This window comes from Bombina bombina, chromosome 7 (genome assembly GCF_027579735.1).
Source record: "Bombina bombina isolate aBomBom1 chromosome 7, aBomBom1.pri, whole genome shotgun sequence".
Lineage (NCBI taxonomy): Eukaryota > Metazoa > Chordata > Amphibia > Anura > Bombinatoridae > Bombina > Bombina bombina.
Genome location: NC_069505.1, coordinates 395298821 through 395326340, shown reverse-complemented (window position 1 = coordinate 395326340; position 27520 = coordinate 395298821). Strand labels below are relative to the sequence as shown.

Sequence of the window (27520 nt, the reverse complement as noted above, 5' to 3'; positions counted from 1 at the left end):
GCCTGTACATATAAATACCCTATTACATGACCCCTCACCCTATAACTGTCTGTACAAATGCCCTATTACATGACCCCTCACCCTATAACTGCCTGTACATATAAATACCCTATTACATGACCCCTCACCCTATAACTGCCTGTACAAATACCCCATTACACGACCTCTCACCCTATAACTGCCCTGTGCCTATCACTGCCCTATTACTTGACCCCTCACCCTATAACTGCCTGTACATATAAATACCCTATTACATGACCCTTCAACCTATAACTGCCTGTACATATAAATACCCTATTACATGACCCCTCACCCTATAACTGCCTGTACAAATACCCTATTACATGACCCCTCACCCTATAACTGCCTGTACAAATACCCTATTACATGACCCCTCACCCTATAACTGCCTGTACAAATGCCCTATTACATGACCCCTCACCCTATAACTGCCCTGTGCCTATCACTGCCCTATTACATGACCCCTCACCCTATAACTGCCTGTACATATAAATACCCTATTACATGACCCCTCACCTTATAACTGCCTGTACATATAAATACCCTATTACATGACCCCTCACCCTATAACTGCCTGTACAAATACCCTATAACTGCCCTGTGCCTATCACTGCCCTATTACATGACCCCTCACCCTATAATTGCCTGTACAAATACCCTATTACATGACTCCTCACCCTATAACTGCCTGTACATATAAATACCCTATTACATGACCCCTCACCCTATAACTGCTCTGTGCCTATCACTGCCCTATTACATGACCCCTCACCCTATAATTGCCTGTACAAATACCCTATTACATGACTCCTCACCCTATAACTGCCTGTACATATAAATACCCTATTACATGACCCCTCACCCTATAACTGCCTGTACAAATACCCTATTACATGACCCCTCACCCTATAATTGCCTGTACAAATACCCTATTACATGACTCCTCACCCTATAACTGCCTGTACATATAAATACCCTATTACATGACCCCTCACCCTATAACTGCCTGTACAAATACCCTATTACATGACCCCTCACCCTATAACTGCCTGTACAAATACCCTATTACATGACCCCTCACCCTATAATTGCCTGTACAAATACCCTATTACATGACCTCTCACTGCCCTATTACATGACCCCTCACCCTATAACTATCCTAATTACAGGGTCCCTTACCCAATAACTGCCTTATTATGTGAGCCCCTTAACTGTCCTGCACATATCACAGATTTAAAAAGAAAGAGTGAGCTAAACTGTCCTGTATCTATTAAAGAGCCACTAACCATATAAATGCCCTAAACCACCGTGTTTTCCAGTGTACTATATATGGGTGAGATAATGTCTTGGCAAGCATCCAAAAGACCCAGGTTTTACTGTTTTTATTCCCACGCTGTGCTCTGTGTTATTCATCGCAGGGTCTCTGCCCTTCCGAGTAACAGAGCAGAATGTAGTGAAGTGGAATCATTGAGAATATTAGTCAGTGCAGTTCCCACCCTCTGTGACTCAGCCCCTCCCCTCAGATGCAGTAGCAGCCAGTAGGGACAGAACATAGCAAAATATCCCATGAAACTACAGGGAGGGATAGGAGTGCATCCAGCATCAATCACCAGCTGAAATCAGACTCAGGCACTGATTCTACTCTATGAAGTCTTCGGGAAGTGCAGCAGCATTTCATGAGATGATGTTTCATGCACTTCTAGGTTGTGTGACAGCAGGAGCTGACTCTGTATCAAGCTTGTGAAATGTACTGATCCCATCAGAGACGGACTCAGAATTCATCAGGAAAGTTTGGTCCAAGAGGAAATAATCTAATGAGGAAAATCCAAAAGAGACCATCGGCTTTATTAAGGATAAACTTGCAGGATCTGTGTCCTTTGTCTCATTTGTCTCTAACAATCCTAATAATTGTGTATACTGAAACAAGTCTGCAAGACTTAATAAAAGTCTTTTAGCTGCATCCTACAACATGATCACAATTCATACCAGTAGGTTATGTTTATCAAGATGGGCTTAACTGGTACATCTCTACAGAATTTCTTAGGAGTAATCCCTTTAGCAACATGATATCCAACTGTTTTTTGTGGGAATGGATGGAGAAGCTGCTAATTCTCTTCATCACAGCGCTGTTGGCTAGAGGGTCATCCTGTTTGGGCTGCCCCCCCTCTTGTATATGTGCCTCTGATCTCCTTAGCTGCGTCAAACAAGGCCTTCACCAGGTGCCCCCTTTCCTGCCCCCTACCTCAGTCAGCCTGGATCTGAGCCACAACAACCTTAGCCACCTTCACAACCACTGGTTGTCTGGGCTTCCCCGTCTGCACATTGTGCGCCTTAGCCACAATCATATACGGAGGCTGCCTGCAAAGGCTTTTCACAATGCCACCTTGCTGCGGCATCTTGACCTTTCCTCCAATCGTCTTGAGCGCATCAAAGAGGAGCTGTTTGAAAACCTCTGGAGCTTAGAGGAACTTCTTCTCTACAACAATCGAATTGTTCATGTGGATGAGGGAGCATTCTCTCGTATGGGGAACATTTATAAAATATACCTGAGCTGGAACCTTCTGACTGTTTTTTCATTTAGCTCAATGCAGAATCTCACCAATCCCCATTTGCGTACTCTGGACCTTTCCTCCAACCGGTTCTTAGAACTTCCTGTGGAAGAGGTATCCTCACTGCCATCATTCATTAAGAATGGTCTATACTTACACAACAATCCTCTGACCTGTCATTGTGCCCTCTATGCCCTCTTCAGTCATTGGGACCAACGTGGATTTTCTTCTGTTGTTGACTTCTATAAAGAGCATACCTGCCTTTACATGGGACAGCATCGTGCTATTGTCCGAATACTACAACCTCTAAATGGCTTTGACAATTGTTCACTGGGCCCTTGGTATAGGCTGCCTGATGCTGACATCAGGGTACTTATAGGGAAACGTCTTATGGTGGCTTGCAATACCAGCCTTCCCCAAGAGAATACAACTTACCTCTGGATCTCACCCACATATGAGTTCATTATCTCGCCTGGCAATAACAACCAAAGTATTAAAATACACCGTAATGGGAGTTTAGAAATACTCAAAGCTCAGACTTGGAACTCTGGTATATACCTGTGCATCGCAGTCAACAGGAAGCTTAATTACAACTCCACTCATGAAGTGAACATCACGGTGCATTACCCCAAGCATGAGGCCGAGTCTTTTAACACTGGTCTCACTACTCTACTGGGTTGTGTGGTCAGTCTGGTCTTGGTCTTTGTCTACTTATACATGACACCCTGCCGCTGCTTAGCCTGCTGCTCAAAGCCTGCACAGACCCCCAGCCCCCCTCACGAGGGCAGTGCGCAGTCCTCTATCCTCTGTGGAACACCTCCCACCTCCGAAGGCCACAATAACCGCAAAGCAGGGGCCAGTCGACATGTGGTCTTCTTGGAGCCCATTAAAGAGGGACGTGCCGATAAGAATCTAAAAATTTTACATCTTAAATCAGACTCTGACTCTGCCAGCTCTGTGTTTTCTGATAGTCCAATTGTCCCAACGTAGTTGGCAATAACTGCTGACTATCTCATGGACTATGAAGAAATTTAGGAGACAGCAGATACAACTGGGTAACTTTTGTAGACTTAAGTAAAACTACACAAAGCCATTACTGCTTAATGACAGGTGTAAATACCCTGACTCTGAATGATGGCAAAGCATGATGCCCAGGAAATATTGCTACTGGAATACAGTTTCTTAATTGGATACTACTGCAGAAAACGCCTTGATAGCACTAGTTCCATCAAAGTATTTTGCGTGGCCTAAAATCAGTTCCTCTCTAAGGTATCCTACAAGAAGAGGCACAAACCAGCCAGGGTTGAAGGATCTCACTGCATGTGTGTACAGGCAATAAAATGATTGTACTGGTATTATCTCACCGGTGTTCAGTTATTTTGATACCCTGGCACGTTTGTGATGACGACCGGAATTATCACACAAATATAGCTAAGAAAAGATCCACTGATGCATTCCTAGTTCACACCCCCCCAAAAAAAATATTCATTGACTTTATTGACAAGTTCCTTCTGTAATTAGTTTTATGCACAAAATAGAAGGTGGTATGATCAGAACAAGGATGTTATTTTTTGGGGACTCTCATTGTCTCTAACACATGTAAAAGAAAATATTTTAGTATAACTCAGACGTTCTTCGATTTAACAAAATAATGTTAACTTATGCATTGTCAGTAATAACTGTGTATACGTATTATTATTAATAATAATGATAAGAACTTACATAGTGCTTTTCTCCTGATTGGACTCAAAGCTATTAACACATGGCAATTAACATTAGAGGGATTCAAGTAAGAGATTATTGCACTAATGGTAATGGTGCGGGGAAAAGAAACGCACAGTACTGGCAATTTCCGGTTGGGGATTGCAGTAGTAATTCATGCTTAGTTGCAGGATAACATTTGTGGATTTCAGAGCCATGTATTTTTCATGCTAAAAGCACTTTTATTTGCAGACTTTAAAGCACAATATTTGAAATGCATATGGCATGGGAGGGAGTCCTGTAGTCATTTAAATCCTCCTCATGGTTTGTGTCCATTAGAAAGCGGATATGCACTGCACTATAGATAGCAAAGAGTTCAATTGTAACCGACATAGGCACAGCATTTAAATTCATTTCAGTTCTAAGGAACCGTAATGACTAAATACACAGTAAATGACTCATTTTCTTTTTGAAAGACAAAACACATTGGGATACCCAGGTATCCAACTGCATAGTAATAAGCCCAGTGCATGACTGGTCCGGACAAACAGCATGTGCAGAAGAGAGCTCTGCAATATTTCATATACGCGCTGTAGCGGGTGCCTGGTTTTTCCGCCATGAAAGTTGTTTTGCTGATGGATAATGTATGCATTTTGTTTCTGCAATAAAAAACAGCCTCCCCTTCTATAGTGCCAGGAGTTGTCTGCTTTGTACCATATATACTATGTTCCTGTGTAAAATAAATAGGATCAATGCAATACAGGTACAGAGATATGAAACCCAAACATAACGTATTAAAAAAAAGCTATTAGCAAATTGGCTTAGTTCCCATGATATTCTGTGCTAAAGAGATACCTAGGTAGGCATCTGGAGCACTATATGACAGGAAATAGTGCTGCCATCTAGTGCTCTTGCAAATGGATCACATTCTAGCAAAACTGCTGCCAAATAGTGATCCAGAATTGAGCCGGCTCCTGAGGTTGCATTCCTGCTATTTAACAGAACATACCAAGGGAATGGAGAAAAAATCATAACAAAAGTAAATTAGAAAGTTGTTTAAAGTGATAGTCTGCCCAAATTGTTGTATTGTTTAAAGAGATGGATAATCGCTTGATTACCTATTTCCCCGGTTTTGCACAACCAACACGGTTATATTTAATATCTTTTACCTCTGTGATTACTTTGTATCTAAGCCTCTGTACACTGCCCCCCTCTATCTCAGTGCTTTTTACAAACTTGCATTTTAGCGCTGGTTCATGCATATCTCCACAGGAGTGAGTACAATGTTATCTATATAGCACACACGAACTAGCACTGCCCCTTTAAAACTGCATGCCCTATCTGAATCATGAACTAGTTTGGGTTTCATGTCCCTTTAAAAAGACAGTAAATACTGTGAGATCGAATATAAAAGCTTTAGTTAAGCATAGAAAAAACATGTTTGCTATATACTTTCCTTATTTATCTTGCCCCCCTTCCATGTAATTTTGCTCTGAACCTTTCTAATTTTCAGAACTGAAAAAGCACACTACAGACACTGCAACGCTAACCCTGCAACATGTCTTTCCCTAATTGGCTTTAACAGATAAGAATGGTAAAATAATGCACTTTATGCTAACAGAATGACCGTGGCAAGCCACATTGTCTGCAGACCCAAGCACAGATTGGCTACTGTAAATAAGGCAAGTGATAGGTGGAGTTTAGCTACAGAAAAACAATTGCAGCAAACAAGATGTTCAGACTTGGCTTACATGTCACACAACAGAAAATTCTTGTAATTGCAAGTGTTTTCTGTCCCTTTAAGAAAACTATGTACATCTTAAAGGGGCCTTTTGATGCTAATTTAATTTGTGGCAGCATGCGATGTTTGCACTACTGATCCTGGCTACTGGCGAGTTTAACCCCAGCAAAGGGATTAAGCACATAACTACAGGCCAGCTCAGGATCCACATGCATTGCTGCTCCTAAGCTGGAGTATTTAAAGGGACATTCAACTTCAAAATGTGTATTACTTAAAAAGATAGATCATCTCTTTATAACCCATTCCCCAGTTTTGCATAACCAACACAGTTATATAAATACACTTTTTACCTCTGTGATTACCTTGTATCTAAGCCTCTGCAGACTGCCCCTTATATCAGTTCTTTTGACAGACGTGCATTTTATCCAATCAGTGCTGACTCCTAGGTAACTCCATGGAGTGAGCACAGTGTTATCTATATGGCACTCATGAACTAGAACTGTCAAACTGTGAACAACTTTAAAATGCATTCAGATAAGAGGTAGCCTTCAAGGGCTTAGAAATCATTTGATCCTACCTAGTTTAGCTTTCAACAAAGAATACCAACAGAACAAAGAAAATTTGATGATAAAAGTAAATTGGAAAGTTGTTTAAAATGACATGCGCCCTATCTAAATCATGAAAGTTTTATTTTGACCAAGACTTTACCTATGTGTTTAACATCTTTTACATGTGTTATCAAGGGACAAATATGTACATGTTGCCTCAGAATCTCCCTTTAAATATTTTTTTTCCTTTGTTGCATCTAAAATAAATGTCATACCCAAATGTACAGTCCTTTATGGGCGTTTCTTTTGCTAAATCAGTGGAGTTGTTCCTGCAGCCAGTGAGAATCAAATACAGCCGTATGCTTTTAAACAAATATATACTTATTGCTAGATTCAAATTTAACACAATGTTTAAACATTGTTTGCACATTAGTTTCAGCTTTCTCGTGCATCATTTGTTTAAGTAATGCGTCCTTTTACGAGTTAAAGGGATAGAAAAGTCAAAATTAAAATGTGTATAAATGAATTTCAATTTGAAATAGAAGCATTTTGCAATATACTCCCAATAGCAAAAATGCTTCTAGCAAAAGCGATTACTGTTTTCTGCAGGATATGCACATATGCTTTGGAGGCTGTGCACCAGTATTCAAGCTCAGAGAACACATTTTGTGTTTATAGAATCTACCACCGCCAGCTGTCTGAGAAGGTGTCGTGTCTGAATACGAGTGCACAAGCTCTCACAGCATATGTGCGTATGCCGCAGAAAACAAAGTCATAACTGGAAGTATATTGCAAAAATGCTTTTATTTCACATTGAAATGCACCCATACACATTTTAAATTTGAACTTTTTATCCATTTAAGAAAGAATAGCTCTGTATCCAATATATACAAGAGCAAATAATGTATTTAACCCCTCTGGCAGCCAGACACTGTTTATCGACCGTTTGCAGCCTTCTCTGGGAGGCAAGGGGTTAAAACCAAAAGGCAGACAGGAGCAGGCTCTAAGTAACACAAATGTGCGCATAGTGTCGGGAGAGAGGGGAACGCTGCAGCAGGATGTGGGTAACTGAGGAAAGAAGGGGTGGGGTTTAGAGGAAAGGACGCTTCCCTCTCTTGGGAATGAGCCCTTAATGCACAAACACTTTAGCACTTAGCAGCTGGGATCTCATATGCTGATGTGTTAGGTTTTTGCTGGATGGGTCACACATTAATAGACAGATTTGCAGACGGTGAGAACTTGAGAGATTTCCCAACTCTGTGCAAGTCCTAAAAACCCACTTATTGCAGCACTCAAATGTTAGCTTAAAAGGACATTAAAGACTTTGAGATGGTAATATAAAACAATAAACTGTATATATATATATATATATATATATATATATATATATATATATATATATATATATATATATAAAACCTCTGCATTATACTTTCATCTTTTATTTTATCCCCTTTTCCTGTAATTCCATTCTGACATTTTGAGCTTTTCAGTTCCTGTTAGAAATGGAAGTGCAGAACACTGTTATATTCCACACAGCCATTGGCTGCACACTCTAGTGACCTATTTATAACTGTCTCTAATTGGCCACAGCAGAGAAGGTAACTTAAGTTACAACATGGCAGCTCCCATTGTTTTATAGACACTAAAGCTTTACACTTATTTTGTCACTATTTAAACTGCTAATTAAACTTTAAATAATACATCTACTTGTTATTCTCAGACTGATCTTTACTTTGAATGCCTCATTCTATCTAGCATTTATTTAGTGCTTAATGTCCCTTTAAAGGGATATGAAACCAAAAATATTTATTTCATGATTCAGTTAGAGCATTCGATTTTAAACAACTTTCTAATTTACTTCTATTATCAATTTGTCTTCGTTTTCTAAAGCAGGGACATAAGCACAGGCGCGTGCACGTGTCTGGAGCACTATGTAGCAGCAGTTTTGCGAGAATGTTATCCATTTGCAAGACCACTAGAGGGCAGCGCTATTTCCTGCTATGTAGTGCTACAGATGCCTACCTAGGTATCTCTTCAACACAGAATATGGGAACAAAGCAAATTTGATAAAAGAAGAAAATTGAGAACTTTTTAAAAATGGTATTTTCTCTCTGAATCACTAAAGAAAAGTTTTGGGTTTCATATCCCTTTAAAGTCATTGTTATATGTGTGTAGTATATATTAGCAATTAAATGGATAATAACCAGTAAATACAGGCTAGATACAATGATGTATTCAAAGCGAAGATTAGCCTTAGAATAATATGTAGATGTATTATTTATAATTATATTAGTTGTTTAAATATTGAAGCTATAAAGTGTAAATTAATGGGTGTCACCATGTTTAAACTTAAGTTTCCCCTTATCTATTTCTTCTGCTGAGAACAATTAGCATGCAATAAAAGAGTGTTTGCAAACAAGGCTTTGTAGAAACCCTGTTAGATTATTACTTCAACAATCCTATGTTCCACACAGCCTTGTGTGCATCTTTTAATGCCTATTTTATATATGACCCTAATTGTCCTAAGAAGGAGAAATCGATAAGGGTGAAAAATTAAGTTCAAACATGGTGGCACCCATTAATTTAAAGCACCAATCCTTAAACCTCCCTAGCAGGCCAGATTTTGAGGATATCTGAACTGGAGCACAGGTGAAATAATCAGCTGGTTAGTAAACATGGTCGTTAACCTGCTCTTATTCAAGATAATCCTGAAATTCTGTCCTGTTAGGGAGGCTTAAGGACAGATTTGAAAATCCAGTGCTTTATAGAAAGTAAGTGAAATTTAGAAAACCAATATTTTCAGAGTTAAATTACAGGAAAATGGGACAAAATAAATAATGAACGTATACAGCAACGCTTTTAACTACACATAGTTAAACATTTTATATTACAATCTCATACTGTTCAATTTGCCGGTAAGCACTAATTGCACAAGATCTGCATACAAAATAAATATTTTACAAGCATGTAAAGATATGCATTAATTTACAGCTTGGGGGACACAACTATGTCTACCTTATCTCCGCTGTTGTGGTCAGCTAAGGACAGACATAAATGAGCTCCTACACTGATCAAGCAGTTAATGTGTAGCATGTTGCAGGGTTATTGTTTGATCCTGCAGGATGCACTTCAGGATTGCACATTTTTTAATATGCGAAGCATTCAAAAGATCTGCATGTAAAATATTTTTTAAAACCATTTGCAATTGTTTTCTTAGAAAAACATATTCAATGTTTTGCAGGCTCAAGGCACACCCCTTGAAAATCTTCTTGAATATAGATTATCTTACCTTTAATATGGCCAGCTAGGTGCATAGCTCCTGCACATTTCAGCCATTTACTGTACAGCACGCAGAAGTGTCAGGGTTCTACATACCAAGCAGTGCACCCCAACCTTCATGGGGAGGGGGAGAGAGTTTAAACACTACAGTTTTCATTAAATTACAGTGAAAGCAGGCAAGATAAATAATGAAGGTGCATTGCAAAGTGTTTCAATTATGCACAATTAAACATTTTGGGCTAGATTATAAAGGGGGTGCTAAATATCACAAGGTGTGCTGGTATTACAAGTTAAGCGCAATGCGAACGCGACCGAGGCAACATACGAACCTAAAAGAAGGAGTTAAGAAGCGCAGCAATTGCAGCAAATATAAATATATGTGTATACGAATATATACATATTTATGTGTTTATATGTGTATATAAATAGCAAAAAAAAAGGAAATGGTTCAAAGCAACAAAACAAAATAACTGCTTTCAAGTGATGTCCAGACAAGCTTTAAGCTGTGAATTTCTTGTTAATTCTGTGTGCAATTATGTTGCAGTAATAATAGTGTAATTGTAATTATATGCCCCCCCTCTCTCTTTGGATAATAAAATTTTTTATCAAATCAGACCAGCGCTACCATTCTTAACTTCTGCTTTTATGTACTGCGCTGTTTAAACAGACCCTGTATAACATGTTCCTAAGTATCAATATATAACCAATAGCCTTTGTATAGATGGTGCAAACATAGCAAAGTTCAGGCAGGTTTTTTCGAAAGTCCCAGTCAGCAGACAAATATGTATTAATTATGTATAACTTGTATACCTCCGCTCCCTTTCATGCCCCGGTACCTCTGGCTTTAGACCTCCTCGGTCTTGTTGTACGCTGTTTCGGACCCTCGTCCGTCCACACCATGCGGATTCAGCGTCTTCCAACTCTTCCGTGTCACCCCACGTGTGGCGTGATGTCACTTCCTGGATTCCGTTGTCAGCTTGCGGTACGCCTTGGACATTTGGAGCCTAATGGAGCTTTGAGCCGATCAGCGGGCCAGCACAAAACTTTCTGCCATGGGACTCCTGCTGTCTCCTGTTGTCTCCTGTTTGTCTGTATAGACCAATAGAGTCGTATGCAGGTACTCCCAAAATATTTTCAAATGCTGTTTGCTATATCCTCAGGGAACAGGTAAAAAGGGGATCATCCAGAGAGAGGGTTAAAGACAAGACCGGACTGCGGTGCAGCTTCTGTGAAAAAACAGCAACTGACTTGGGCAAAAAAAATAAAGCTCAAGACTAAACAAAAAGTCAGTTGCTGTAGTTAAAAATAAAAGTCTCTTTATTTAAATATAATTAAAACATGGAGGGTACATGCCCTACTGGAGAAAAAAATAGACTAACATGTTTCGGCTTGCGCCGTACTCATAGTCCTAAAACACCATACACACACTATGGTTTAAAAACCCCACACTGGGATTTGATTGGTGGAAATTTTAAACATCAATTAGGGCTTTAAAGGTACATTACATAATACGCTTTTTTTTTTTTTTTTTTCTTTCATTAAACAATGTGATAGAATGTATATTTTGATTCTTACAATGTAAAATATGCACTTCAACGATATCTTAAATTCTATGTATTCAAACATTACTTTCCAACCTTGTTGATACATTGCATAGTTTCTACCCTCATAAATAATTTGAGATGGCCCATACTGATGGGTAAATGGATTTAAACATAGATATAAAACTAGGAGAAAAGATACTTCCGAAATATTCACTGGAATCCCTCTTAAAGGAACTGAACTGCCTAATTGGATTTTTGTATAGTATCAATTACTGAGGGTGTAACATTTATACCCTACAGGGCCTTAGATAAGAAAAGATAAGATAAGAAACACTCGGTAGATGAATTTATGCAATATTTGGGTCAGAATGAATTCAATTTGCGTTTCACATATGAAACAGACAAACAAAGAATCCATTATTTAGATGTGGAGCTCAGGGGGTGGCAATCAGGTGAAATTACATCAGAAGTGTACAGAAAACCCATTTCAGGAAATAGTATACTGCATGCCCAGAGTTGCCATCCCAAACAAGTGCCATCTTCTGTGGCCAAGGGACAGTTCATTCGTCTTAAAAGGAACTGTACCCGAACAAAAGACTATGAATGCCATGCTGATGCATTGCAGGATAGATTGAAAGAAAGGGGATATAGTGTTAGAGTTCTCAAGAAAGCCAGGAATGAAGTAGACAAATTAAAAAGAGACTCCCTTTTGAGAGATCGCACAAAACCCAATGGTCAATCCGAGCGCAAACTGACATTTGTTACGGATTATTCAGAACAATACCACACCATCTGTAATATAATCCGGGGACACTTTAAATTATTGGCAGCTGATGATGGTCTAGCTCAGTGATTTTTAACCTTTTTTTTTTTCTGTGGCACACTTTTTTACATTAAAAAATCCTGTGGCACACCACCATCCCAAAATTTTAAAAAAATCACACATTGTAGCCTAATACAGCATATATATATACACATACACACACATACTGTATGTATTGTGCTGTTATGCCATGCCTCCTACAAACTACCCCTGCACTGGGAGTAAAAAACAACCAAAGTTTAAAAAATATGTCACACTGTTGTCAGTCTGCCGTGGCACACCTGAGGATCTCTCACGGCACACTAGTGTGCCACGGCACACTGGTTGAAAAACACTGGTCTAGCTGATGCAGTCAGTAAGGGCTGCAGATTTTCGTATCGAAGAAATAAATCGATTGGTAGCATTTTGTCTCCCTCACAACTCAAAAAACCTGCTTCAGCTATACAATCATCTTGGCTTAGGCATAGGGGCACATACAGATGTGGGAATACCCAATGTAAGGCATGTGAACATGTCCATAAAGGCTCATCTTTCCAATCTTGTACAACAGGGGAAAGATTTGAAGTGGCAGCCTGTGTGAACTGTAGATCTACGTATTGCATCTATCTTGTATGGTGCACAGTTTGTAACCTTCAATACATAGGTTTAACAACAAGGGAGGTACGTTCACGGATACGTGAACATCTATCAACCATTAGAGTTGGTAAAAGTAGCACCCCCATAGTAAATCATTTTGTTAATACATACAACAAAGATTGTGCAAGCCTTAGCTGGATGATAATTGAGAAAGTCCAGGCCCGGGGAAGGGGTGGAGACAAGTTCCAGATTTTATCCAGGCAGGAGATGTACTGGATATTCAGACTTCAGACCAAGGTACCCTTTGGTCTGAACTCTGAATATGACTTTATCAACCATTGGAATTGATCTTGTCATCCGCCTATCCCCCGGGTCCCTTCATAAGTAAATCATCGTCACTCTTATGTATCTCAGCCTCATATATCTTTGCTCTATATTAACTGATAGCACTGATGTGTGCATAGGATTGATGAGTACCCTTAATTATACTTGATAATAAAAGCCCCATGTTTAAGATATATCAAGTTATACTAAAAAGCATATATTACTTTTGCTCCTTAATTTCTTATCTTATCTTTTCTTATCTAATGCCCTGTAGGGTATAAATGTTACACCCTCAGTAATTGATACTATACAAAAATCCAATTAGGCAGTTCAGTTCCTTTAAGAGGGATTCCAGTGAATATTTCGGAAGTATCTTTTCTCCTAGTTTTATATCTATGTTTATATCCATTTACCCATCAGTATGGGCCATCTCAAATTATTTATGAGGGTAGAAACTATGCAATGTATCAACAAGGTTGGAAAGTAATGTTTGAATACATAGAATTTAAGATATCACGTGCAACAGCCGCTTATAAAAAGTACATGGAACAGCGCATTCCAAAAAAGTGTTATCGCAGTAAATTTTTATTTGCAATTGAGTCTTGTATGACAGATTCACAGCGCATCCAACTCAAGAGTTAATACAGTGGTCAGCTGCAAATGCGTATTCGTCTCTTATGCATGCACTGAGCAGCTCAGAACGGCGATCATTTAAAACTAATAAAGGAGCTTTCTGCATGAAATAGGTTATCCCCTTTGTTTCAATAGTCAATCCTAGAGTTTCTGAAACGCTAGGGTTGACTTTCACTTTAACAGATATGCTTCTCTTAGTATTAAAAGGTACAGTGTACTGTGATTTTTCCCCCTCCATCTTAATGTATTCAAAATAACCCATTTTACGTGCTGGGGTGTATTAAAGTGTTTACTCCTTTACCTTTATTTTGTCTTTTGAAATATCTGATGTTGCCTGTTGTATCCCCACCTATACTGTGCATTTCAGTATTGGTTATGAAAAAGCTATCATCAAGAGGCAGCAGCAGAAATCAACCTTTCTGTGAGGGGTGTAATATAAAGCGCACAATTCTAGCTCAGTCTTTGTTAGAGGGATCAGCCGTGATTAGTCCTTCTGAGCTACAAAATGCTGGAAGTCCTTATACTGTCAATCCTTAGGGATTATGTTCTGTGGAAGAGAGTCCCAAAGGGACCAAGTGTCTGAGTATATACCCAGGGTACCTCTATTAACATATACTGCTTCTTCCATGACCCTAATGTTAGAGAAGATCGCTAACACTTTTTCTAGTGTAGGGGCGCTCTGCTGCTTCCAGTATCTTGCGATGGCAAGCTTAGTAGACATTAGGATGTATATAAGGAGGTGCTTTTGTAGTTTAGCTAGCTTAGGCAAATCTAAATGTAGCAGATAGGTTTCAGTACCCTTATCCGTTGGGAGGGCTAGGTGTCTGCATAGGGTAAGGACTTTAGTCCACAATTTGTGAACTTCCGGACAACTCCACCAGATTTAGATATCATCCCCTTTTTTGCCACAACCTCTCCAAAATCTGAGGCGGTAGGCGATATACGATGAAGTCTAATGGGAACCCAGTTCCATCTCGTGAGTAATTTATAGTATAGTTCAAAGAGGGTTATGCAGTGTATTACTTGTCTGGTATCAGTGATGGCTCTCATTCACATCTTAGGATCTAGTACTATATGTAGGTCGTTTTCTCATCCCATCATGTTATGCGTCTTTTGTAATACAGGGCAGTGTAGTAGACACTGATAGTGTGTTGTGAGTGGCCCTGTAGACCTAGTTTCCAACTGGATTCCCATATTGTGTAGGTGCGTAGGGCTTTTTTGAAGAAGTTCCAACTGCTTAGTAGGGACCTAAACCTCATCACTTCAAAATGCATTTTCTGCAGGATTGCACATTGCGAGATTAGCCCAGAGCAGGAAGCCCAGATGTTCCCAATATGTAAATCTTGAATAGTCACAAGGTTTAGGTTAGTCCAAGCTGTATCATTTGAATCTGGTAACCCTTTAAGTAATCCCTGCATACTATGAGATGGATGTGGAGCTATCATCAGGGAGTGGCGTAACTTGTGCCACATAAAGAGGCAGTGTTTAATTACTGCATTGGTTGAGGAAACAGGGGTCTTACAATGTTGAGGAATCCAAAGTAGGTTGGAAAGAAGGGTACCATGTGGTAGTGAGGCCTTCTCTATTTCATACCATCTAGGGGGTTCTTTAGAGATGCCCCATCCTGATATATGGGTCAGCATCGCCGCCTCGTAGTTCAGCTTGAGATTGGGAAGACCTAGACCACCTCTATCTATTGGAGCCTGCAAAATCCTGCTCGCTATACGAGGACGTGAATCCGCCCATACATAATTATTTAATAGTAATTGATAGGTATCTAAATATGTAGATGGGATCATTAGCGGGAGGCATCTATACAGGTATGCAAGTTTCTGTGGTATCATCATTTTAAATGCAGAGATTCTACTCATCAAGGACATTTCCTTATATCTGGGGAGAGTCAACATCTGTTTAAGAGTTTGTAAAAAGTGGTCATAATTTGATTCAATCACTGTCTTAAAGTCATGTGATAGGAAGACACCTAGGTGTCTGATCCCTCTATGGTTCCATTTAAATTATATATACTCTGCAAATCTTGGAGTTGGGCGTCTGGAAGATGCAGCGGTTAGGCCTTGGTCTTAGTCACGTTAAAGGGACACTGAACCCAAATTATTTCTTTTGTGATTCAGATAGAGCATGCAATTTTAATTAACTTTCTAATTTACTTCTATTATCCATGTTTCTTCGTTCTCTTGCTATATTTATTTAAAAAAGAAGGCATCTAAGCTTTTATCTTGGTTCAGACTCTGGACAGCATTTTTTGATTGGTGGATGAATTTATCCACCAATCAGCAAGAACAACCTAGGTTGTTCACCAAAAATGGGCCGGCATCTAAACTTACATTCTTGCATTTCAATTAAAGATACCAAGAGAATAAAGAACATTTGATCATAGGAGTAAATTAGAAAGTTGCTTAAAATGTTATGCTCTATCCGAATCACGAAAGAAAAAAATTTGGGTTCAGTGTCCCTTTAAGCTTATAGGAGGAGAGTCTACCGAAAAAGTAAAAAAGATCAAGGAGGTTCGGGAGAGAGCGTTCCGGGTCCGTTAGAAAAACCGTTAAATCATCTGCAAAGAGACTTAGCTTCTGGTAAGTCCCGTGAACATATATGCCTCTGATATTTGTATGTGCCTGAATGGCTGTTGCCAGTGGTTCGATGGCTAGTACAAAAAGGAGAGGGACAATCGGCACCCCTGTCGTGTGCGGTTCCTAAGAGCGCAGGGTCGGGAACAGAATCCAAACCCCTCACCCTAGCCGTCGGGTCAGAATACAGAGCCCCCTACCGCTCGTCGGAAACCATTAGGCAATCCCACTGACTCTAGTACCGCAGTCAGGTAGTCCCAGCGTACCCTGTCAAACGCCTTCTCGGCATCAAACGACAGGGTGAGAAGGGATCTCCCCGCGCTATCAACTTCTGAAAATATATTTAGCAGTCGACGCGTGCTGTCTGTACCTTGACAGTTAGTAACAAAGCCGACCTGATCTCTGTGTATGAGTGGGCAGTAAGGGACCAAGTCTAGTGGCCAATATTTTCACGTAAATCTTTACGTCTAGGTTAATAAGTGAGCTAGGCTGGTAACTTTGGCACAGAGAAGGGTCCTTGCCCTCTTTGGGGAGAGTTAGTAATGAAGCCTCCAGAAACTCCTGAGATAGGCAACCTGTCTCAAAAGTTTCGGCAAAGAATCTCTGCAGATAAGGGATTAGAATGACCGCATATGTTTTGTAGAAAAATGGGGTGTAGCCATCAGGCCTGGGTGCTTTATGTAATTTAAGTGACTTAATAGCTGCTTTGATTTCGGAGGCAGTTATGGGGTCGGCAAGGTGTTCCGTCTGGTCGGTGTCTAGTTGTGGGAGGTTGAGGGAGGCCAGGAAATCTGTAATAGTACTAGCCTCCGCTTTGGGAGTGTTCGGACAGGTATCTAGTGAATCCTGAGTTTAATTTTGACTTGAGTGTTGCTTTAACAATTTAGTACAATTCCTAACGAACCTTCAATACTACTGTTTTTAAAAGGAGAGTAAATACCTTCTAATTAAATACTGCAGTTTTTCAATTGTTCATCATATCAATCTGAATATTATTAAAACAGATTTGCTGCAGTTGTTTTTCAATGACCAAACTCCACCCACCACTCTTCTAATTTGGAAGAGCCAATCCAGTCGAGTCTGGAGAGGAGAGAACTTGCCATTGTGTTAACAAAATCTCCATTGTTTGACGTCAGCAGAAAAGATAAGATAAACTACAAATTAGTGGCATATGTGTGGCATGGTTTGGCTTGTGAAACTGCCCTGTGGTCTTTCAGTTTACAGGACTGGAAAATAAATGGGACCTGAAACTCAAACTTTTTCTTTCATGATTCAGAAAGAACAATTTTCTAATTTACTTTTCTTTGTTCTTTTGGTATCTTTAGTTGAAAATCAGGGTCATATGTCCCATTTCTGGAGCACTATATGGCAGCAGTTTTGCAAGAATGTTATCATTTTTGGGGTTTCATATCCCTTTAAATGACAGAAAAGGGGACAAGATGAAATAAAGTATATTGCAAAGTTGCTTTACTGTGTATAATTAAGCATTTTATATTACAATCTCAAATTGTGTACTGTCCCTTTAATGTTGATAGTAAACAGCACTAAACAACCGATTCCTCACCTCTAAAAAAAATAAAAATAAAAAAAAACAGCACGTGCCTTCTCCTTAACACTGACTCACCCAGCTCCAACTAACCCTCTGCTTAGAGATATAGTATTACATGGCAACAAATAGGCTAACGTATCACACATAGGCCTCTATTCAAAAGCATGTTCGCATTAACCCCCTTCCACCGTTAGGACGTTCTATGCTGTCCTAACTGCGCTGGACTTTAGCGCCATTAGGACGGCATGGAACGCCCTAGCCGTTTGGCTTTCCTGAAGCCATAAAAGCTGCCTAAGTGGGATCGTGGGCTAGCGTTATAGGCACTCTCCCCTCACCCGATCCCATCATTGAAATCACGCGATCGCATAATCGATCGTGTGATTTACATTTTTACTTATCCAGCGGGAAAGGGCGACTCCACGTTGTATTTTGATGCACAAATAAATGCAGGGAAAATACTATATTTGCATGAATGGCAGCAGATTTTCAAGCACTGCTGCATCAAACTACTTAAAGGATCATCACTAAACACAGTTATCTTTACCATGAGGCGGGTGTAGACTTTATTTTAACAGCTGTGAATTACTAAAGTGATGACGCAAACTCCAAACAGAAGGGTCACTAAACATAGTAGACATGCATACTCAAACAATGCATAATAAAAAGACAATGCAATGAAGCTTAGTTTAAATCTCACATGAGTAGTAGAATGTTTTCAGACAGGGTTTAAAATTAGTTTCATTTTCCTTCCCCCTGTACCATGTGACAGCCATCAGCCAATCACAAATGCATATACTATATTCTGTAAATTCTTGCACATGCTCAGTAGGAGCTGGGGAATCAAAAAGTGTAAATATAAAAATACTGTGCACATTTTGTTAGTGGAAGTAAATTGGAAAGTTGGTTAAAATTGCTGCTCTTTCTCAATCATTAAATTTAATTTTGCCTTGAGTGTCCCTTTAATTTGTGCAGTATTATTCTGTTTGGAGTTTGCTTCAACCTTTAAGTAATTCACTGCTGTTAATATAAAGACTAGACCCACCTCATGGTAAACCTTTGCCGGCTTTGGCATTCATTTAACACAGGCACAATTAAAATGTCCCTCTGTATCTTCTTAAAGGAACATTAAAAGCATATATAATGCTTCATAAAGGGAGCATATTATTAGTAGACTATTGTGCGCATATACCTGTTAAGAATAACCCTTTGCAGGGCTTAAAAACACAATGAAAATTATCTCCAGAGCAGCAATGCACTACTGAGAGCTAGCACAGCGGGTGAGCCAATGATTAGAGGCATAGATGTGCCGCCACCAATAGGCAGCTAGCTCCCAGTAGCACATTGATGCTACTGAGCCTACCTAAGTATGTTATTCAACAAAAGAAAACAAAGAGAACTAGGTACATTTGATAACAGAAGTAAATTAAAAAGTCTCTTAAAACTGCACCCCCAATCTGATTCATGAATTTACTTATGATAGAGTAAACCTTTGCAATGTGCATTCATTATTTATTTTACACTTTTGTTCCCTATTATTTAAATTAAAGGGACAGTCAAGTCCAAAAAAAACTTTTATGATTCAGATAGGACATGTCATTTTAAACAACTTTCCAATCATTATCATTAATTTTGCTTTGCTCTCTTGGTATTCTTAGTTGAAAGCTAAACCTAGGTAGGCTCATATGGCAATTTCTAAGCCCTTGAAGGCCGCCTCTAATCTGAATGCATTTTGACAGTTTTTCACCACTAGAGGGCATTAGTTCACGTGTTTCATATAGATAACATTGTGCTCACGCACGTAAAGTTACCTAGCTGTGAGCACTGATTGGCTAAAATGTAAGTCTGTCAAAAGAACTGAGATAAGGGGCAGTCTGCAGAAGCTTAGCTACAAGGTAATCACAGAGGTAAAAATTATATTAATATAACTGTGTTGCAAAACTGGGGAATGGGTAATAAAGGGATTATCTATATTTGTAAACAACAACAAAATCTGGTGTTGACTGTCCCTTTAACAGTGAAAAAACATTTTTCTTCTACTGCCCCAAAAATGCTGGAGTGTCTCCTGTTGGATTTCAAATTCTAACCATGCTACATGCTACAACAGTGATTGCTTGATCAGTGCAGAAAAACTTGTCCCTAATAGACCACAGACAAGGAGGGAACAAACAATAATAAAGAAGCTATTTACCTGCAAACGAATGCAAATGTCAAGAAAATTAGTTTTAAATTCTTTTTTTTTTTTCTTTTTTATATTGTGCCTGCAGATTTGTTACGATTAACATAGAAACATAGATATTGATGGCAGATAGAGCCATAGGCCCAGCAAGTCTGCCCGATATTTCCTAAAAGTATAAAACGTATCTAGTTCGAACGATAGCCTTATGCTTATCCCAGTCCCCGACAGTGTTTGTCATTACCACCTCTTGTGGAAGTTTATTCCATGAATCCATCACCCTTTCTGTAAAGAAGCTTCCAAAAATTACCCCTGAATCTACAACCCTTTAGCTTGAGCTCATGACCCCTTGTTCTTGAATTTTCCTATTTATGTAAAATACCCACAGTCTCAGCTTTGCTAAACCCCTTAATATACTTGAAAGTTGCTATCATATCACCTCGTTCCCTTCTCTCCTCTAAGCTATACATATTTAGTGCATTGAGCCTCTCCTGGTAAGTTTTATTATTTAGTAGCCTCCTTTATACAGATAGCAGTTTGTTTATATCCTTCAGGGGATATGGCCTCCAGAACTGCACATAATACTCAAGATGAGGCCTAACTAATGATCTATAAAGTGGCATAAGAACCTTATTATTTCTGCTGCAAATACCTCTACCAATACAACCAAGCATTCTGCTGATTTATACCATAGATATATAAACAACTGTCTTTGATGTCTCTTTAACAGAAATATCCTCCTCTGCTATATGGTAAAGGGTGAATAATAAATATGCATTTAGTAAAGCTATAGCGACAGAGAACGGCAAACACCTCTTGGTACCTACAGTATATACTGTATTTCCTCTCTTGTTTTCTAGCCTTGGATTATACAACAGTGCTGGCAGGTCAGTCTGTGTATCCACCTGTTTGAATCTCTAATTTTAGAACATAATCTCTTTTTCTAGCATTGTTTTATGAAATGGGATTCTCCCCAGTATAACAATAGAACATAATTCATTCTTGGAACTCGGATCCGGTTTTACTTGTATTTCAGGGACGATACAATTATTAGAAATGTAGTACAAGAAGGTTATCTGTACTTACCCCTGTGTGTCACTGTCAACCAGCAGCCGCACCAAGATACCCGTTACAGCCACCAGGATAGGATAATGATCTACGCTTTCTAACCCTAAGGGGGCAAGTGGAATATCAAGGGTTAATAACAGGATGGCTAAGAAACAGGAGGAAAGAACTGGGAAACAGTTGGATGAAAATGGGTAAAGACGGGTTGGCTCTGACATAGGAAGAAGATGAGGAGACACAGGTACAAAGAATGGGAAACTACCTGACCTTTATATAGTAAGTGTATTAACCCCTTAAACAATAGCTGACATATCCTGTACGTTAGCTGTCATTTTCAATCCAAGCAGTTAAATAGCACTGATCTCACTCACACCGGCGAGACCGCAGTATTGCAAAACGCCTCCTGGAGTTAGGCATTTAGCACTTCTCACTGCTTTATGCTAAAAAAAAACCCTTAAAGGGACATGAAACCCAAATGTTTTTCTCTCATGATTCAGATAGAGCATGCACTTTTACACAACATTCTTATTAAATTCTATTATAACATTTTCTTCGTTCTTTTGTTGAAAAGCAGGGCATGTGTTTGAATCACTATATGGCAGCAGTTTTGCTAGAATGTTATCCATTTGCAAGAACACTAAAAGGCCGCACTATTTCCTACCATGTTGTTCTCCAGACACCTACCTAGGTGTCTCTTCAACAAAGAATATCATGGGAACGAAGCAAATTTGATAATAAAAGTCAATCTTTTTAAAATCGTATGCTCTGTCTGAATCACAATTTTTTTTATTGCATTTTATATCCATTCCCTTTAAAGACATGCGATGTACAGAGTATGTTCGTGTTCTTAAGGGGTTTCACGAATCTGGACCTCACCCAAAACACAACTTCTATCAGATAAAGCGGTTTTCAAGCCAGAGAGAAATTAAACTAACCTGGGAGTCGGAGGTTAACCACTCGGTCAAACAGGTTTCTCTCAGCCGTCACTCTGTTTAAGACCTGGTTCAGCAGCTGCAAGATTGAGATTGAATACCTTAATTTAAGGCTTAAATGAAATGTATTGATTTGATTATCTGACAATAAGGAAGTTAAATGGACACTAAAGACAAATTTCAGCTTTCATGACATTTTAACAAACTTTACTTCAGTTTATTTGCACACTGTCTGAGGCACCAGCTTCTACTGAGCATGTGCAATAATTCACAATATATACGTATATCAGTCTGTGATTGGCTGATGGCTGTCACATGATACAGGGGACAACAAAAAAACAACCATGTCAGAATAAAATCTGCTGCTCATCTGAAATTTAAATTAAATAGACCTAAAACCCAATATTTGCTTTCTCAAGATTCAGATTAGGAATACAATTTTAAACAACTTTCCAATTTACTTCAATGATATTTTCTTTGTTTTCTTGTTATCCTTTGTTGAAAAGCAGGAAGGTAAGTTCAGGAGTGTGCATGTGTATTCAGCACTATATGGCAAGTTTTGCAACAATTGTTATATATTAGCAGAGCACTAGATGGCAGCACTATTGCCCATCATGTAGTGCTCCAGATATGTGCCCGCTACCTATCTAGATATCTCTTCAACAAAGAATAACATGAGAACAATGCAAGTTTGATAATAGAAGTAAATTGGAAACTTTTTTAAATTGTATTCTCTGTCTGAATCATGAAAGAAAAAAATTGGGTTTCATGTCCCTTTAATTGTTACTGTGTTGTCTTTTTATTGTGCATCTGTTGATTATGACATCCTACAGTATGTTGCTTTAAGCAGGAGGCAAGCAGATCTCTGGTTTGGTTTAGGCGTTAGATACCTGAGCCAGTCGTCGCAGAAGAAGTTCAGAGGAAGAGCGGCTCCAGTCCAGGAAGATGTCAGGGACCAAAGTGACTGTCATTTCTAGAACTCGTAAAAGACTGACAGACAGGTCGAAGCAGGTGGCGCAAACCTTTAGCTGCCGGCTGTCTACAAAGTTCCGCTCAAGACGTTCAGCTGCTTGCTGGATCTATGATAAGGAAAGAACATTATTGAGGCTTCTAAGGTCTATTTGTGCACCATTTCCAATCTTACAATACTTATTTCCAAACAGAGACAAAGAAATAAACTAATTCAGCTAAATAAACCAATTTACATTTTACTCAATTGATCTTCCTATCCTCTCTCTCTTCCAAGCTGGCTAATTATTTTTCCCTCTACCATTCTCGTCTTCGAGTCACTTAATTTCCGCCCTCATATCTTAATCTTTTTTGTGCATCCCATTTTGGGCTATATTATAAGTGACGCTCTGTTAGCACGAGATGCAATAAGCAATATCGAGCTCATGCTAACGTTAACGCATATTAAAAGTTAAAAGTAGACGCGTCTGTTCTAATGCGAACAAAAAGTGGCTTTGTGCAAGTGAAGACCTAGCGTAAAGTGTAAAAGTTAAAAAAATAAAATAAAAAGTGCACCAAGCATAAATACCTTAAAATAACAAAATTTATGCTTACCTGATAAATGTCTTTCTTTCCGGATATGGAGAGTCCACAACGTCATTCAATTACTAGTAGGAATATCACTCCTGGTCAGCAGGAGGAGGCAAAGAGCACCACAGCAAAGCTGTTAAGTGACACTCCCCTACCCATAATCCCCAGTCATTCGACCAAAGGGAAATTAAAAAGGAATAATACAAAGGTGTAGAGGTGCCTGAGGTTTAGTCAAAAATAACTGTCTTAATAAATGGTGGGGTCGTGGAATTTCCATATCCGGAAAGAAAGAAATTTATCAGGTAAGCATACAATTAGTTTTTTTCCCTAAGATATGGAGAGTCTGAATCACAAAAGAAAAAAAATTGACTTCAGTGTCCCTTTAAAAGTCTATAGAGAAAAGAAATTAATGTGGTTGTGATATTCAAAGTCCTGAATTTCGCACAAATCGGCATTTGCTCGCACGCAAATATTTTACTTTCAACTTGTAATATGCACCCTAACTCGCCTGCATTAAAAGTTTACTTTCAGCAGTGTTTGTGCACAAGTGAAATAGCTAAATAGCGCAACACTTGTAAACTATCCCTTTATTTCCGCACCAGCTTCTTTCCCCACCTCCTGGATCATGCCAATGAATTCAGAGAAGGCCCAGTTAAGTTGGTTCAGGACACTGTTCAAGAAGCTTGAAGCCAGTTCTGGGTCACTCCGAAGCAGCTGTGCCATGTGGCTCTGCAGAAGGGTGGATGGACAAGGCTCTACAGGGGCAAAATAAGTGTTTCAATAACTCAAGATAAACAACAACGCTGCACTTGAACAACAACCTTTAAACCCAATGCTCACTCACTCTGTAGACTCGGTAGGTTGGCATCCTCCGGTTTGGTTTTTAACAAGTGTGGGAGTCTTGTGTAACGATAGCCAAAACCACAACCCTGAAAAGGAGAATAGATCGATAAGACATTGTAGTGTATGAGGGCATGACGGGGAGAAAGCAAACATGTATGTGTGGGGGAGGGGAAGAGGGAACAAGAAGAGCGGTGGTGGACGGGCAGAGGGAGGGAGGGAGGACAGGCAGAGAGGACGGGAGGGAGGACGGGCAGAGAGGACGGGAGGGAGGACGGGCAGAGAGGACGTGAGGGAGGACGGGCAGAGAGGACGTGAGGGAGGACGGGCAGAGAGGACGTGAGGGAGGACGGGCAGAGAGGACGTGAGGGAGGACGGGCAGAGAGGACGTGAGGGAGGACGGGCAGAGAGGACGTGAGGGAGGACGGGCAGAGAGGACGTGAGGGAGGACGGGCAGAGAGGACGTGAGGGAGGACGGGCAGAGAGGACGTGAGGGAGGACGGGCAGAGAGGACGTGAGGGAGGACGGGCAGAGAGGACGTGAGGGAGGACGGGCAGAGAGGACGTGAGGGAGGACGGGCAGAGAGGACGTGAGGGAGGACGGGCAGAGAGGACGTGAGGGAGGACGGGCAGAGAGGACGTGAGGGAGGACGGGCAGAGAGGACGTGAGGGAGGACGGGCAGAGAGGACGTGAGGGAGGACGGGCAGAGAGGACGTGAGGGAGGACAGGCAGAGAGGACGTGAGGGAGGACGGGCAAAGAGGACGTGAGGGAGGACGGGCAGAGAGGACGTGAGGGAGGACGGGCAGAGAGGACGTGAGGGAGGACGGGCAGAGAGGACGTGAGGGAGGACGGGCAGAGAGGACGTGAGGGAGGACGGGCAGAGGGAGGTAGGACGGGCAGAGGGAGGGAGGACGGGCAGAGGGAGGGAGGACGGGCAGAGAGGACGGGAGGGAGGACGGGCATAGGGAGGGAGGACGGGCAGAGGGAGGGAGGGAGGACGGGCAGAGGGAGGGAGGGAGGACGGGCAGAGGGAGGGAGGGAGGACGGGCAGAGGGAGGGAGGGAGGACGGGCAGAGGGAGGGAGGGAGGACGGGCAGAGGGAGGGAGGACGGGCAGAGGGAGGGAGGACGGGCAGAGGGAGGGAGGACGGGCAGAGGGAGGGAGGACGGGCAGAGGGAGGGAGGACAAGAAAGAGCAGAGGGAGGGAGGACGGGCAGAGGGAGGGAGGACAAGAAAGAGCAGAGGGAGAGAGGAAAAGGATGGGCAAAGGAAGGGAGGATGAGCAGAGGAAGGGAGGACGAGGATGGGCAAAGGAAGGGAGGATGGGCAAAGGAAGGGAGGATGGGCAAAGGAAGGGAGGACGAGGATGGGCAAAGGAAGGGAGGATGAGCAGAGGGAGGGAGGACGAGGACGGGCAGAGGGAGGGAGGACGGGCAGAGGGAGGGAGGACGGGCAGAGGGAGGGAGAACAAGGATTCAGAAAGATAATACAATTTTAAACAACTTTCCAATTAACTTCTATTATTTAATTTGCTTCATTCTCTTGTTATCCTTTGCTGAAAGTATAAGACATTGTAGTGTATGAGGGCATGACGGGGAGAAAGCAAACATGTATGTGTGGTGGAGGGGAAGACGGAACAAGAAGAGCGGTGGTGGATGGGCAGAGGGAGGGAGGACGGGCAGAGGGAGGGAGGACTGGGAGGGAGGACGGGCAGAGGGAGGGAGGACGGGCAGAGGGAGGGAGGGCAGACGGGCAGAGGGAGGGAGGGCAGACGGGCAGAGGGAGGAAGGGCAGACGGGCAGAGGGAGGAAGGGAGGGAGGGAGGAAGGGCAGAGGGAGGAAGGGAGGACGGGCAGAGGGAGGAAGGGAGGACGGGCAGAGGGAGGAAGGGAGGACGGGCAGAGGGAGGAAGGGAGGACGGGCAGAGGGAGGAAGGAAGGACGGGCAGAGGGAGGAAGGGAGGACGGGCAGAGGGAGGAAGGGAGGATGGGCAGAGGGAGGAAGGGAGGACGGGCAGAGGGAGGAAGGGAGGACGGGCAGAGGGAGGGAGGGAGGGAGGACGGGAGGAGGGAGGGAGGGAGGACGGACAGAGGGAGGGAGGGAGGACGGACAGAGGGAGGGAGGGAGGACGGGCAGAGGGAGGGAGGGAGGACGGGCAGAGGGAGGGAGGACAGACAGAGGGAGGGAGGGAGGACAGACAGAGGGAGGGAGGGAGGACAGACAGAGGGAGGGAGGACAGACAGAGGGAGGGAGGGAGGACAGACAGAGGGAGGGAAGACAGAGGGAGGGAAGACAGAGGGAGGGAGGGAGGGAGGGAAGACAGAGGGAGGGAGGGAAGACAGACGGAGGGAGGGAAGACAGACAGAGGGAGGGAGGGAAGACAGACAGAGGGAGGGAAGACAGACAGAGGGAGGGAGGGAGGACGGACAGAGGGAGGGAGGACGGACAGAGGGAGGGAGGACGGGCAGAGGGAGGGAGGGCGTTCAGAGGGAGGACGGGCAGAGGGAGGGAGGGAGGACGAGCGGAGAGAGGGAGGACAGGCGGAGGGAGAACGGGCGGAGGGAGGACGGGCAGAGGGAAGAAGGGAGGACGGACAGAGGGAGGGAAGACAGACAGAGGGAGGGAAGACAGACAGAGGGAGGGAGGGAAGACAGACAGAGGGAGGGAGGGAAGACAGACAGAGGGAGGGAGGGAGGGAAGACAGACAGAGGGAGGGAGGGAAGACAGACAGAGGGAGAGAGGGAGGGAGGACGGACAGAGGGAGGGAGGACGGGCAGAGGGAGGGAGGGAGGACGGACAGAGGGAGGGAGGACGGGCAGAGGGAGGACGGGCAGAGGGAGGGAGGGAGGACGGGCAGAGGGAGGGAGGGAGGACGGGCGGAGAGAGGGAGGACAGGCGGAGGGAGGACGGGCGGAGGGAGGACGGGCGGAGGGAGGACGGGCAGAGGGAAGAAGGGAGGACGGGCAGAGGGAAGAAGGGAGGACGGACAGAGGGAGGGAGGACGGGCAGACAGAGGGAGGGAGGACGGGCAGAGGGAGGGAGGGAGGACGGGCAGAGAGAGGGAGGACGGGCAGAGGGAGGGAGGACTGGGGAG

At 42.1% G+C, this 27520-nt stretch overlaps 2 protein-coding genes across 2 annotated transcripts in view; one reads left to right on the top strand and one right to left on the bottom strand.

The window, feature by feature from the left end:
- RNF123 (ring finger protein 123) overlaps positions 1–27520 on the bottom strand; it is a gene marked incomplete in the record, with an annotated part of 302310 nt that overhangs the window by 102921 nt on the left and 171869 nt on the right. The window contains 5 exon segments of the mRNA XM_053721137.1: positions 21136–21220; positions 22050–22125; positions 22937–23125; positions 24201–24340; positions 24430–24514. Of these exon segments, the coding sequence (XP_053577112.1) occupies positions 21136–21220; positions 22050–22125; positions 22937–23125; positions 24201–24340; positions 24430–24514 (575 nt within the window).
- AMIGO3 (adhesion molecule with Ig like domain 3) lies at positions 1688–4958 on the top strand. Its single transcript, XM_053721138.1, has one exon. It carries the CDS (start codon positions 2085–2087, stop codon positions 3558–3560), a length of 1476 nt encoding a protein of 491 aa, XP_053577113.1. The 5' UTR covers positions 1688–2084; the 3' UTR covers positions 3561–4958.